Here is a 16,112-nt window from a genome sequence, read left to right as displayed (position 1 = left end):
TAATCCTCAAGCCATTCAACAACAAGAGCTAGTTTTGCCCCCACAGATACATGCATATTATTTATTTAATGAACCAGTGGTGGCAAAATAAGATATCCAATTGGCCAGTTCGCATGAACTCATGGAGCCCTTAAACAAGAGATCACATCTAAGCCCCCAGAGGTTGAAATTATGTACTTCATATACTGTGAAAGCTGTCAGAAGGCATAACCTCAGCTCATCGGTCTTGACTGAAGATGACTTGGGATTTACATTTTACAAAAGAATTGTGTGGTTTTTACCTATGGATACTCTTAGTGCCACTTAGCAAAGGAGTTGACAGAAAAGACTTTTTTGAAGTCACAGCTACAGCCCTAATTTAAGGCCAATTTGACATTAATTGTGAGACATTTCTTGCTTATCTGTTGCTCATTACTGCAAATGAAGTTTCTGGCATGAAAAAGAAATTTTGTTTTAAATTTTTATTGGATGAAAAGGAATTTGAATAAGTGCACAAGCGGAAATGATGTTATTTAAAATGGGTTGTTTATGTTGATCTGAAAACAGTATTATGAAAATTCAGAGGTTGATACTAAATGTGCTGACATTGATATCTTATTCTGAGCAGAATTTCTTGAGTTTGCTATTTGGAGAAAAATGTAGCATATTTACAAATGTGGGTTTTTCCATGAAAAAAAAAAAGTTGTGTGGTGTACAGTGTCATTTTGACTAAAACCTCTGAATATGCTTCAAAATAACAGCATAAGTTCTTTAATCCTGGATTCCTTCTTTAAATAGAAAAGATGACAGGAGCCTAAATACTCGTTCTTGGCTATTGACCTGTTGGAATATATTTGTTCAGTAGTTAAATCTTTTTTGGAAATCACTGCTTAAAATGTTTAGTTCCTTAACATGACCATAGCCTCATATTTTGAAATCAGACATTTTCTAAATACAGCTTTATACAATGAAACACAAAACATTTCCACTTTGACATTGAGCTACAAAACATTTTTTTCATGGGTACTGTGTAAACTAGACCAGAGCTCTTAAAATTGCATAATAAACCAACACGGTGGAAGTGATTTCACTGGAGAGGTGTCTGATTCCAAAATTATTAGTATTTAGGGGAATTCCCTGATGGTCCAGTTGTTAAGACTCTGTTTCCACTGCAGGGGGCATGGGTTCAATCCCTGGTTGGGGGAATAAGATCCTGCACGCCACGTGGCATGGCCAAAACAATCTAAAAATAAGTTAAAAAAAAGAAAACAAAATTATTAGTGTTTATGAAGAAAACTGTTTGTCTATCTGCCCAGAGGAAGTAATAACTTATTCTAGGAGGGTAAAAAATTGCTGATTCATAATTTTGCTTTAACGTTTCTTGTGATAAGTTGAAAATTTGCATTAAGGTGAATAACATGCAATTCTTAATTATAGGTCTGCAGAAGAACAGAATACAAGGCACATCTCATGATGTTCAAAGATGGATTATTGCTAATCACCTCTAAAGCCAGTCAGTATGTTGACGGGTTAGGACATTTCATGTTATTCGGCCCCCTCTGCATCCCTCCCCTACTTTATTCTCATTTAGTCCTTTTTCTTTTCTTCCCTCCAGTTTCAATTCCAGGAATCATAATTTTTGAGACTATTATGAAGACACTGCCAATTTTTCACATAGCATGACTATTTGAGTTACAGTACGTTTTGTTTCATTTATATCTGAATGTCTTATAAGATTAAAGTTGGTTCTTAGAATTTTTGATTGTGCCACATCTCCTTCAGTTTACTGACCTTAAATTAATGATTCACTTTGCTTGCATCTTTGATCAAAAATATAATTGCTTTTGCCAATAACTTTGCCAGTCTATCACTTTCCCCTCCTGGACTATGGCTGCATTTCATTTGTTCTGGTTACATACTGCCCTTTAAAATTGCAGGACTGTTTTCATTTCCCCCTTGATATTTAGTCTCTCACCCTTTCTTTCCTTCTAAGGATTAAATTTAAACATTTACTCTTAAGTTTCAAATTTCTCTTATTTCAGATTAAGTCTATGTTAACTGCTATTCCTCCAGCTTTGTGTTTTAAAAATCAACTTGCTCATAGGAATTAGTTTGTCTTTGGAAGAATTGGTTGGATTTGTTGTGGAGGAGAACACCAGACTGAGAATGAAAAACAAACAAAGAAACATGCTTTTGGCCATGTTCTCTCACTAACTAGATTAGTGACATTGGCCATATGACATAATCTTGTTTAGACCTCAGGACCTCATTGATGAAGTTGGGGCAGATGATTTTTAACTGATCAGAGATTATCTGCTCCACTTTTAACATGTCCATGCTTCCAGTTTTCTTTTATTTTTCTGGAACATGAGAATAAAGGATGGTCACATGCATATTGCAACTGCTATCTCGATGGCTTTCTCAAGGAGATAAATAAATACAGGGCCATTAGCTTATAATCTTTATTTTAACCTTTCATATTGATATAAATGTGCTGGAGTTTACTGGACACAAAACTGTTAAAACAGCAAATCAGTATTTATATCTCTGTAAATGTGAATAATTGAAGCTTTTAAATATTAATCCATTTTTAAGCACCTGCTGATGAGTTAGACAATGACAAAAACGTAAAAGGCCAAAGAACAGAAAATCAACCCACCCACCCACCAAGCAAGAATTCCTGAGTGTCCGCAGCAGGCACAAGAATCCTTTAGCAGGCCTTTCAAAAGGTGTCACCTCTTGCACTGTGAAGTACACAGATGCCTGAGGCAAATGTGGATGCTGTTGGCAGTACTGAGTTAAAGTCCCATACCTTGCAGCCTTCACACGTGATGACTCCGTAGTGGATCCCAGAGGATTTATCGCCACAAATTTTGCACGGTATCACTTCAATTTGTGCTGAAAGGGGAAAACAGACATTTTTGAGCTTACGGAGTTGTTTTCTTTTCGCCCTCAGATCTCCCTTCCCACCTTTCCCCGCCATGGCTCAGTGTTTGAAGACACCAGGATGGGGGTGGGCCTGTGAGATCACCCACTTCTATTTGAACGGCCCCCAGCTGCTTCTTCTAAGTAAAGGGCATCCATTTACCATTGTTTGTTTCGTTTTCCTCAAACTAAAAATATAACCAGGGACCAGAAGTTTTCTAAACTTTTGCTTTCACAGTTTTCTCCTTTGTTTGAACTTGACCTTTATGTAGTGTGACTTAAAAATCCCTTGAACCTGTGGCTTTGGTTTTCTTATTTTGCACTTCAAACATTAAGTCACTGAGAATGATCACATTGCCTTATTTCAATATTATTTTACATAAGTAAATAAGGGAAACTGGAAGGGGTGGAGGTGACTTTACACATTAAGTGGTTGGATGATTACTTGTGAAAATGCCAATGATGAATCAGTTCAATATTTATTAAGCATCTATATATCCACTAAAATAATAAAGGTTGTTGACACAAGATAAGATATACTAATGATGCTAATAATTTAATCAATAAAACAAAATGAATACATGGAGATATCAGGGGAAAAAATGATAAAGCATATGGGTACTATCACTTCAAAAGGAACTGAAATAATTTCATTGGAGATGAAGACATTTTGATTTTGAAGATTGTGTAGGAAGTACAAGGCAAAAGGCATTTCTGCAAGCAGAATGGAATGAAGGAGGCCCCGAATGATTGTGGCTTGTGATCACTGAGACAAGCAACTTGGTTCTAATGGAAACTTGGGCCATAGGGTTGGATAGAGGGAATGATGTCAGATTATCAAGCTCTTGGGAGTTAGGCAGAGGAATTTTCACCTGACATCACTGGCCATAAGGAATCAAAGAAATGAATGAAGAAATGATGAAAGTGATGGTTTGGGTACTTTAGAAAGGTGAGTTTGGTAGGTTAACCAGACACAAATGGAAGACTAACTAAAAAAAGGCTATTCCTAACCTGGGTGTTAGGAACTGAAGGCGTGAATTACATCGGTGGCAGGATAAATGGAGAGGAAGAAGCAAATAGAAAGACAGCTCAATGGAAGAGGTGAGAAGATAAAAGAAAGACAGGATGCAGAGGTGGAAACTGATGAAGAATCAAAGGTGACTTCTAGCTTCCTAGCCTTGGGTGTAAGATTAAATAGTAGGTTTGACATACATGGTTGGTTGGTAAGGTAATTCCTTTGTGGAATATGGTGGGGCATGGGATTTCCATTTTGCATGTGTGCAATTTGGTGTCATGTCTTGTAGACACCCATGTATAGAGCCTCTTGGAAAGATGATTTTAAGCCATCAGCTTTGAGGTTATGGATGAATCCATGATATAAACTTTATTTAGAATGTAGTAATTCCTACGTCACTGATAGTATTCTCAGTGTTGTTAAAATTATACACAGTAGGAAGATCTGCTATTCTTGCTCCCAATTTAAAATAATTATGCAAAATATGCTTCAAAATACTTTATACATCAATCTGCCACTTGGATGCTTTTCTACAGTTTCTCACCCTTGAATATACAAAACAAATAAATGCAAGACATAACCCTCTTTTTCTTATTGTTTTCATTAAAAAAAATAATACTTAGCTTTAGGGGAGCACATTAAATTTTTTTAAATTAAATATTTCGCAGTAAGTTCAAATCATCTTTATAAGCAAAAAATTCAGTTATGTCCCTATTTTTCATATGAGAAAACTGAGGATCTAGGTGGTTAATGATGCCCTTGAGGTGACTCGGGAAATGATGATGGGAAATTAGCTGATTTTCCTGAGATTTCATTCAGTAACCCTTTCTCTGCTTCTCACAAAGATAAAATACAAATACAATTCTGAATTCCTATATTATTCCAATAGCACCAGTTAAAGAGATAATGATAAAAATATCAGGAGAAGAGACAAATTCAACTAAAATACTTATTAGACTAAGTGTTTCTATTTGCTTCTGATTTTATATATGAACTAGGATTTGTTTTCAAAATTTTGGGATATGAAAAAAATGTGAGATTTGATGTCACTCTATTCTGTTATGTCCCCCTGGATTCTAGTCCCTAATCTGTTAATGATTGGGCCCATGACCAAGAAAAAAATCTCTGATCTTGTTTTCTGGTTTGTAAAGCTTAGCTGACAGACTTCATAGAGGTGTGAGGATTAAATGAGATATTTTATGTGGAAGTACCCTGCAAATAGTAAAGAGCTACAAAATGTCAATCTTCATCATCACCATCAAAAACATCATTATTTCTGATGTTTCTGGACAAAAAATATGACAAGCCACATTATTATTCCTTTATTAAAAAATCTAATCATTAAAAAACCCAAACAAATGACACTATAAGCTTTTTGTACCAGGTTTTGTCTTTTTTTTTTTTTTTTCCAGTGTAACCTTTCCAACTGTGGATTTTTTACAATGATTGCAAAATTGACTAAAAATCCCAGGTATCCATTGTATAGTTGTTAGGTTTATATGATATTAAGTCAGAGGTGCTCTTTGCATAAATTACTCCCCAGGGAGTAACTTACACATGGGGAGAATCTGCTTCAATAAGTTCTTAATTATAAAATAATCTAAGTCTAAAGGAAGTGAAAATAGAGGTAATTTGCCCCCTGGGGTGTGAGAAGATGTTCTGGAAAGCCACAAAGGTTATCTTACACAACTTCGGAAATACAAATGGGATAAGGAATGATTCGATAGAGCATCTGCATATTTATACATATTTATAATTCTAGCTCAACATGTAATCCTGAAGAGCCATAAACATTTTAACAATATTTTTAAAGAGAAAGAAGTCACTTAAAAGTATATATGTGTAAGCCTGTTGTGTGGGAAGGGGTTATCAGTTTGGAAAACCTATGACCATTTTTACCTACTATGACAGAACAGATCATCTGAGGTTTATTATAGGTGAATATAAATTTAAATAAGTTAAAGTACGAATCCTTTTCCTTTTCTCTCATTTAAAATAAACTGCTTCTGAGCTACAGATTCACAGTTCACACTATATATTTTATAAAGCACATCTTCAAGGAGGGTATTTCAGACACTAATTACAACAACACATCACATTATTGCTCCAATGTTTGCCATTACACCAGTCATTGTTTCCTGTGCGATTGTCTTTCGGTGACTGCAGATCTAGAGACAAGCTATTTATCGTGGTTTCAAACTGAACATCTAGGGAGGATTTGGTGGCTTGGACCTCACCAGCTGTGACAATGAAGGTGATAGAGGCTGAGGAGGGAGTTCAACTTCCATACTTTTGCTGGACTCATAGATTAATCCAACAATAGCCTCTGTGAGACAAATTTAGATGGGCTGCAATGCCCTGAGAGATGGCTTGAGATGTGCTCATTTATCAGGTTTTCAATTTCTTATATCGTCCTTTCACTTACATTTTTCTATTGGTAAGCCTCTGTGGAGACTGTAGTTAATTTTTATTTACCAATTAAATTTTCTTGTTTATAAAAGCAATCATATATTGTTTATTTGGAAACGATATTCTTACAGCATCAAAGAGTGTCAGGGAAGATTTAAAATAATTTGATGTTTAACTTCATATTAGAATAATTCATGAAGTACAACTAACTTAATATCCCCTGATTTGGCAGGCAGGTCCTACTCAACGATTGCAGAGTAGTAATCCAAATTTGTCTCCCTCTTTGAAGATGGCAGTTCTCACCCTGGAGTACTCCTGAAGGCCCTTCCTTGCTGAGGGGCCCTTAACACAGCATCACACAAAGCCACCACGCTTTTCATTCTCCCTGCTTCTCAAAACATACATATCTTTAGTTCTACTCCTTCAGAAGCCCCAGCTGTGACACCAGGTATCAAGGTTAAATAAACTAATCCGGGCTAGTGCGTTAACTAGAAAATGAATCACTTTGATTCATCAAAATACCTTAACTGTTAAAAGCGTCCGTAAGGAATGGTAGTAATAATGGACCTTTTACGTACTTTCTGGTTGGTGGGAACATTTTTTTACTGTGTGAGCTCCTATGGCTCTCCTTTCCTACCATTCCAACTCTTATACCTCAACCCGGCCGTTTTTATATTCTGGCCATTTTAAATCCATTGAGGACAGAGTCCAGGTCATACTTCTTTTAAAATATTTTCTATGGAGCCTGAAAGAGAATTCTTATAACTCCTTAAAGCAATAGTCCTAATTTTTTTTCTTTCAGTACAACCAAAAGATATGACCCTCCCTTTTACGAAAGAGGCTTTAAGTGATACTGATTTTCCATATTTGGGGTGAGGAGAAGAAATCAAAATCTCAAGACTGGAGTGGATATGTATTTTGAAAAAGGCCCCCTGGTGATTCTTATATGATAAAAGGCTCCCATTGAGAATTAAATGAATCAAATTATTAACAAGGAATTCTCTGTAGCATGTAAGCCACTGCAAAGGAAATAAGATCCTGGGATAAGGCCAGAATCTGAAAATACTAAGGAGTGACCAGTAGTTCTCTCTATATTTCCTGGCTTTTGTTTTCTTAAGGGAAATATGAAGCATCTACCCATAACCAGGATAACTCCCATTCCTGGACACTGGGTTTGCCCGCCAGTTCCTCCTTCCCAGAATTTTACAGTTATGCTAAAAGTGGGCAGTGCAGGAAGAACTCTTAATGTCTGAGTGAAGCACAATTTGCATATGTAAAAATTTCCAATACAGATGACTATTTTGGTTAAAAATCTTTTTGCAGATGGTCTCAGTAGCCCAAGTTGTATCTCCTACTTAGATTGTATCTCATGTATCATCTGTGGCAAATCTGAATTAAAATCCCTGTCTGTACTCTTTTCCTCTCTCACTGGCAGATTAAGTATCTACCTTTATTAGGTACAAAACTCTGTGATATCACATAGCAACAGCCCCAAAAGATAAAGCAGGTATTCTTGAAATCTGGTTCCACTGTAACTTTGATTTATCAGAAAATAGCTCCAAGATTGGGGTGGAATGAAAGTGTGGAAAAATGAGACCCTCAGGAAAAAAGTAAAAGTCTTTGAGCCTTTGCCCTTATACCATGTTATGTGGTAATTTGAAAAGATTCCAGATATTGGATCAGGTTTGTGTTCTCGTTTATCTCATCAGGGCACAGAGTATCTTAATCCCAGCATCCTGCTTAAATACCAAATATAGTGCATGAAATTCAGTGTACTCTAATTCCTACTGGAATGCCCTCACATCTATCAGTATTTGGGGTCACCCTTTCTTCTCAAGCTCTTCTCTGTAGTATTCAGGGTGGTGGTCTGTGTGAACTTTCTTTTCTATTCAGTTGATAGACAGCTTCTGAATGATCTAAAGATACCATTTATTTTTATATCACTATAATTCGCTACACTGTATATCATTGGAAGCTACAGTAAGAAAAAAATTACTATCATAAGATAATGGCAAAAAATGATTTTTTCCAAAGGCATAATTGGTAGGATTATCACGAAGGGAGTTGATTTATCTTTTGCATATTAGCATTTACCCCTAAAGAGTTGCTTGCTTACTCTGACTCCCCAGAAGAGTGAAACAACAGAGAATGAGACCAACAAAGACCAACAGAGAACAATGACAGAAATTAGTATTATCATTAGTAGCATTACTGATAATAAGTTAAATATCCCCCTTGGAAGCAAAGCAAAACACTTTTGTAAGTCGTCCTGGTTTTAAACTCATAATGTTTGAATTAATTCCCATTAAGTACATCTTGTCCTGTCAAAGTGTTCATTATAATGAGATAATGTGTGTGTAGGACCTGACATCATTCAGGTTGAAAGCAGTTAATGTCTCCCATGACCACTCACAGTGTGATCTGTACACCAGTTGCATCGGCAAGACCTGTGAGCATGTTAGAAATGCAGACTATCAAGACTTGCCCAAGCCAACTGCATCAGAATTTGCTTTGTAACAAGCTCCCAGGGCAGTATTCAAATTTGAAAAGAAATGTTCTATGATGTCCAGGTAATTACAGTTTTAGCTACTATGAGAATTGATGGAATTTTTAATTGTGCTGGCATTACGGGAAATTAAAAACTTTACAGGATTCTGGAAAAGCACATTCTGCTATTGTCTTTTAGGCATTTCTCTTTTGTTCAAAAGGCAGTAAGACGATTGAAGGGTTAGTTATAAAAAACTCTGGTCATTAATTGCCAGGGCAGAAGAGAGAGAAGGCAGAGTATTCCCAGAAACATCTTGCGTTACTGTAATGAACATCCAGTGTACCGGTTTCCTTTGCAGATTTAACGGTTGTCAGCTGTGCCTACATCTTCTTCATGTTACAACACTGCATGGTAGTGTGTCCCCCCTCTTCTGTGGACTCCCTCTTGGGGTTCTGGATGCTAGCTCACTCTCTGGATCCTCAGTGTGAAAAAGCCTCTCTTGAGAAGATTAAAAAACAGTTTTTCTATTTTAAAAGTGGAATTGCACCAAGTTTACTTCTTTTGTTAAATGTAAGAAGGTCAAACGGTGTTTGAAACAGAAATGAACTCATTTCAGCTAGCCATGGTAATTCTGGAAATGAAACATTTGGAATGCTGCCCCATCTCACGAAAACAGATTAGTTAACATAGAGTTCAATAGTAATGATGGATACTCATCACATTCCTCTCCTCTATCATAGTGCTGTCTTGAGATCTGCTACTCAAAGTGTGGTCCCTGACCAGCAGCACTGGCATGGCTTGGGTGCTTGACAGAAATGTGGGCACTTAGGTCCTACCCTAGACCAACATAATCAGAATCTGCACTGTAAGAGAACCTCTGTGATACATATGCAGAGTAAAATTTGAGAAGTTCTGGAAGAGAGAAAGGAAAGACCTTCTACAATTTAACTCTCAGGGTATCTACCCTCAAGCTCCAACTCTCTGTGAAGAGAACTTTATATAAGAAAAAAAGACATGCATCCTCTTTGATAGATAATTCTTCCAGTTATAAAAAGAAGAAAACAGCAGTCATTGTGCTGCAGTGAAAAAACTTGTCTCTCTTTAGTTCCTTAATTTGTTTCTGAACCCCTTTCTCTAGTCTCCATTTAGCTGAAAACTTCAATAGGAAATTCTAGTTTATGCAGCACCACCTTCACTGAAGGAGGGCAGGGATGGAGAAACTCCACGCACCAGGTCACACAGATGATTCAGAGTGACCAGGCAGAGTTAATTCTCTGGAGAAAAATTCAAAAGAGTAAAAAAGCCTCTTTTCAGAAGATGAAAAAATACAGCTTTTCTATGTTAAAAATCTAATTGCATTAAGAGAATGAAGAGACAAGTCACAGACTGAGAGAAAATATTGTAAAACACGTATCTGATAAAGGACTTGTATGCAAAATATTCAAAGAGCTCTTAAACTTCAAAAACTGGGCAAAAGATCAAAACTGACACCTCACCAAAGAAGATATATGGACAGCAAATAAGCATATGAAAAGATGCTCAATGTCATATTATATTAGGGAATTACAAATTAAAACAACACACTTGTTAGAATGACTGAAATCTAAAAAAAACTGACAATACCAAATGCTGGCGAGGATGCAGAACAAAGGGAATTCGTTGCTGGTGGGAATGCAAAATAGTACAGTCCCTTTGGAAGACAGTTTAGCAGTTTCTTACACAGCCACATGGTGTTACCATATGACTCGGCAATTGTGCTGCTACGTATTTACCAAGTGAGCTGAAAACTTATGTCTACACAAAAACCTGCAAATGGATGTTTATGGCAAGTTTATTCATAATCACCCCAAACTGGAAACAAACAAGACATCCTTCAATAAATGAGTGGCTAAACCCACTATGGCACATCCAGACAATGGGTTATTATTCAGTGCTGACAAGAAATGGGCTATCAAGCCATGACAAGATATGGAGGAACCTTATATGTATGTCGCTAAGTGAAAGAAGACAGTCTGAACAGTCTACATATGGTATGATTCCAACTATATCACAGTCTGGAAATGGCAAAACTCTGGAGTCAGTTAAAAAAAAAAAAAAAAAACAGTGGTTGTCCCAGGTTTGGGGGATAAATAGGTGAAACACAGAGAATTGTTAGGGTAGTGAAACTGTGCTGTACGATACTGTAATGATGGATACATGTCTATGCATTTGTTGAAACTCACAGAAATCCACAGAGCAGTACCACACAAAGAGTGAACCTTAATGTAAACTAAGGACTACAGTAAATAATAATGTGTCAGTATTGGTTCACTAATTAATTCTAATTAGTTCATTAATATATCACACTAATGCAAGCTATTAATAATAGAGGAAATTGTATGTGAGAGGGTGGGTGGATATATGGAACTCTGCTCAATTACTTTGTAAATCTAACACTGTACTAAAAATTCTATTAACTATTAGAAATAATTGAATTACTCAAAGTGCTTCTTTTGATGGAGGTAGTGAAAATCCTCTGAGACAGCCCCAGCAAAGGCAATTGAGCAAGCATTTGTTTTAGGCCACAGATATGTGCAAAACCAAGTTTCTGTCTCCAAAGTGAATACAATGATTGTACAACCCCACACAGGTCTACATAATCTCGACACAGGGCAGGCTGAGATGAATGCTAAAATAAACCTGGAAGAAGTATATTGATTTCAACTGGGGAAAGCTGGCAAGATTTGATGGATGAGGTGGCTTTTGAGCTGGGTCTTAGAGAGTAAACAGGGTAGTTAATGGGGTTAAATGAAAAATAAATAGTAGCAGAATTCTTTTAGAGTTATCAAACAATCATGCTTTTATCTGTAGTCACATATGTCATATTGAACCATATGAATTTGCCACCCTTTTGTGCAAGGAGATAGTCAACGTTGGCGATTTCATGTGGTTCAACCCAGTTTCACTGTTCACTGTGCACTAAGATGTGGTTCCTATATTACATTATTTTCAAGAGTACTTGAAAAGGCCAATTAACAGGGACATGGTTGAGAAATATAAAAATAAAGCCACTAAATTATATATTTGAAGGTAAACAATTCAAAGGTTGAAACAGGAAGACTAATTAACACTCCCCCGCCCCCCATACACACCAAGAAAACCCTAAGCAACTGAAGTGTGGGGTGGAAAGGACACAGTACTATTTCTCTCTTTCTATTGATAGATGTGGTAGAGACCATTCCTGAAGTTCTCAGAAGTTTTTCAGAGAACTTGAAAATAAGAGAAAAAAAAAAAGTCTCTTCCTGCTTAGTGGTAAAGAAAGACCAAATCTCTTGAAGTGTGTTAAAAAAGAGACAAACCAAGACTACAGGGGCAAAGATAAGGACATAGTCTAAGATACAGTGATCAGAATCCAATTTCAACGCCTTCGTTCTTGAAAAGAGAAACCTAGTGAAATAGACGTGGCATCTCATCTTTGCATGAGATACTTGGGTGGATTCTTGTCCCACATGAGGACGACGTCCATATAAGATCAGAATGTTGGCACCATGTTAACATTTTTCTTCCTAATGTAATAAGAGCTTGATTTAACTGGCTCACAATGTCCTACAGTCTGCTTGGATGGTCAAAAACTGAACAGTATTATAATTTATCCCTCTTACATATTTACAAACGCTTCTGTTTTTTAAACATGCCCTTAGCCATGGATGCAGCAAATAATTACATAAACAAACTTTAGAACATAGGTGAGATATTTACACCAGTTTTGTGTGTGTCAGAGAGAGAGAGAGAGAATGAAATGGAAAAAGAACAGTCACTACCATTATCCCCAAAGACTTTCTTTGCCATCAGAGGGTTGACGTAGGGAAAAATTCATTTGAATGGGCACTCCAACATGACATGAGAGATCTTTCACTTATGGGAGAACACCTGGATACCAGTGATCATTCTATAAGAACTCAGATTTTAGGAACTCATTTTTTGGATTAACTGCAAGAGATTTGATTCTGTTTTTAACATAGTGCTACAATAGAAAAATATATTGTAAGTATCTGCATTGAGAATTACATTTTTATATCATTTATGTTCTAGCAAACTTGCAACTCAGTCTCCATTGTTTCTGAATTGAATTTTGAAAAGAAATTATAGAATTGAAAAGACAATCATAATTTTTATTTTATCTCTAGAGACAAGAACAAGTTCAGAGGTTGGAGAAAGGCACGTTTGGGTTTAGTTCATCCTTATATAGACAGCCTTTTTCAAAAAAGGAGACACTTAGAATTTAAACGAATATATTCTCACCTGTATGCAGCACCAGAAATTATTTTAGGGGTAAAATGATAACTTGGGATGTCACTCCAGTAAGCCCTTTCTTATAATTTCACCCTATTCCAAACATCACAAAGGCCCTATATCAAGGTAGGCAAAGGCTTAGCCACCCAACAAATATAGAATTATGAGTGCCTGGCTCCCTTGAAGACTAAAGTGCCTTTCTGCTGATACTGCACACTTTCCCTAAAGAGATTACCAGCATAATCCTAAACATTATAGGACCCAAGCTATCTTATTTTTGAGCTCATCAGATCCATCATGCTGCACGTAATCCCTAACAGCTTTATTCAGTGTTTACGTAAGCTGGTGAGGGAGTTCTGTGAACAACGATGACCAAGTACTAAGAACAGATACCCTGATTTTCAATTTTCATTTTCACAAGTTTCGTTTGAACTGTTTTTCTACAAGCAGCAAATTCATAATCATTGCTTGATAGTTTATAACAACATTTGCATGGAGATGTTTATGGCTGCTCCATTCGTTAGCTGTGTTTCTTATACATTAATTTCTACCAAAGGCATTTTGATGCTACCAGGTGGTCTAAATTGGTAGGAAAAAGTGGAGTTTTTCTGAGTATTTTCTTTAGAGGCTTGAATTACTTCAAAGCAGCAGAAATATTTATTTTGGGGGAAATAATAGAGGAAAAAGACTGGTGAAAACCAGTTGCTAAGCACAGCACTAAAATTTCTACCGTAGTAACTTGAAAAAAAGCTGCAGCTTTAATCTGGAATATTTCTTTTAATTCCACTAAAATTTAAGAGGAAAGTAAAATATCTGGTTCTCTTTAAAATGTAAAGGCACGTTTGTTCATACAGTTCATTTAAAAAATGAGGGGTGTGTGTGTGTGTATGTGCACATACACGTATAAGCTCCTAAAATTAAAGTGTTCTATGTAACTTTACAATAGAAGACAAATTCATGTTTGTTTTTTTAACACCAAATCAAGGGAGAAATTTCAGAACATTTAAGTTTACCTGTCAGCCTCTGCTAATTGTAATTCAGACCCAAAGAGGATTAAGTACATAGACATTAATACGTCCAGTGTTATTAATTTCTAAACAACAATAGCAACAATATCCTGAGTAAATCTGTCAAGAGGAAGGATAAATCGTTGTTTAAAGATTCCATTGATGTCAGAACTGCAATCTGCTGGTAATGGCTTATTTCATGAATAAAGTCTTTATATATATTTTGGAATCAGTGAATAATTGCCTTGAAACAATATCTATTCTTTTCTAAAAACACAGGCACTAGGAAGCTCTAGCATTGTGCGAAAATGTACTTCTGAGTTAATATAATATTTTAGGAGTTTTAATTTGCTTAGTAACTTTTTTTGAACTTTTAGGCTTATATGATTTGAAACGAACAATTATATCAATTTACATGTTAAGATTTCCAACTGTTGTTCTAGTACTAACAAAAAAAATGGCAATAAATCATGCACCATATTGACCTGAAATATTTTTAAAGTGAATGCTCAAAAATCTCTCTATGTTATGAGATAATGTGTGTTTAGGGAACTATGTACTACTTTACTTACAAAAAATTTAGAAGAAAAACTCAAACATAATTCACCTGACTGTTAATAATCATTCAACCAAATAGAATTTTTTTGAAAACAGATTTCTTACATATGAGAAAGTGCCTGCCATAATATATTGATAAAGAAATTTTTTTAAAAAATTACAAAAGTAAAATGATCTTAACAATAGTAATGGCAATAGCTAAAATCAAAGCGACAAAATTATGACATGGATGTTCACACTGTTAACCTCATGTTAGTGTAATGGGCAGACGACCACATGAATTCAGTCTCAAAACTTATGCGCTTGGTAATTTGCTCTAGGATATAATAATATTTATATACAAATATGTTCTCCAGTGTAAAATAAAACCTGAGTGACTTATTTATTATATACATGCTCAAGTCAGAAAATATTTTATTGTTCCCGCACTTAGCCATCACTTTATTTTGCCGAGAGCTTATAAACGCTTACTGTCTTGCCTGAAGGATAGTTCGTACAGCTAAGTGTCAGAAGAAAGAAGAAAATGCAAAACTCACCAGTGGCCTCAGCTTTGGTTTTGAGCTCATCCTCACACATTTTGACGTAGCAATTAAAAGTCTAATCGAAAAATATCGCACTTTTCATTAGAGGTCTAACGCGTCTGTCCCTATGTTACCCTACAATGAGAATCCCAACAGACTGCATTAATGAGATTAAACGAAAGAGGAGTTAAAGGCATCACCTGTTCCGTTTCATTAAGTGAGGGTGAAGGGCTGCCCAGGCGAGGAAGGCAGGAGGGAGAACACTGGTTTTACTTTTTTTTTTTTTTTTTTCGCTGTACGCGGGCCTCTCACTGTTGTGGCCTCTGCCGCTGCGGAGCACAGGCTCTGGACGCGCAGGCTCAGCGGCCATGGCCCACGGGCCCAGCCACTCCACGGCATGTGGGATCTTCCCAGACCAGGGATCGAACCCGTGTCCCCTGCATTGGCAGGAGGATTCTTAACGACTGTGCCACCAGGGAAGTCCCCAGACAGAATTTCTGATCTTCAAGCCTTGTCACGAGGAAGGATAAATATATGAGTTTGTAAAAATTGCTTTGACTTCCATAGAAAAGAGCATGATCTTTAGTTGAGAGCAATATGCTCACATGAGTGTCAGCTTTATGTAACTTTTGCTTAGAGTTAGTAAATTGTTTCAGTGATGAATCTCAAACCTTTCTCTTCACCCCTCACCTCCCCCTACCACTTTTGACAGCTCTCATTTTTTTCCCCTAATCACTTGTCACAAATGGTTTCTTGATCTCCTTCCCTTCTGTTCCTCTCTTCATTTAAGTATCTCGGCTTTTTCCTGGCCCACACTATATGGGAAGAAAGGCAAGGGGTGGAGAGGTGCTTAGAGGAGGCTGGGTAAACCCCTTAAATATTATTGTCAGTCTAGCAGAGCTGACCCCAGTGGTTCTCAGCTCTGGATGCCCACTGGA

The 16,112-nt window shown here is 36.5% G+C and overlaps 1 protein-coding gene across 1 annotated transcript in view; it reads right to left on the bottom strand.

Moving 5' to 3' along the window:
- The window catches only part of RORB (RAR related orphan receptor B), a gene marked incomplete at both ends in the record, with an annotated part of 63,097 nt that extends 47,868 nt beyond the window's left edge, over window positions 1-15,229 (bottom strand). The window contains 2 exons of the mRNA XM_079706113.1: window positions 2,792-2,877; window positions 15,190-15,229. Of these exons, the coding sequence (XP_079562239.1) occupies window positions 2,792-2,877; window positions 15,190-15,229 (126 nt within the window). The remainder of the gene's footprint in view (window positions 1-2,791; window positions 2,878-15,189) is intronic.
- Window positions 15,230-16,112: the final 883 nt, after the last annotated feature.

Source organism: Hyperoodon ampullatus, assembly GCF_949752795.1.
Source record: "Hyperoodon ampullatus genome assembly, chromosome: 6".
NCBI classification, from domain to species: domain Eukaryota; kingdom Metazoa; phylum Chordata; class Mammalia; order Artiodactyla; family Ziphiidae; genus Hyperoodon; species Hyperoodon ampullatus.
Note: the sequence above shows the minus strand (reverse complement) of the source record. Positions and strands in the feature narration are given on the sequence as shown.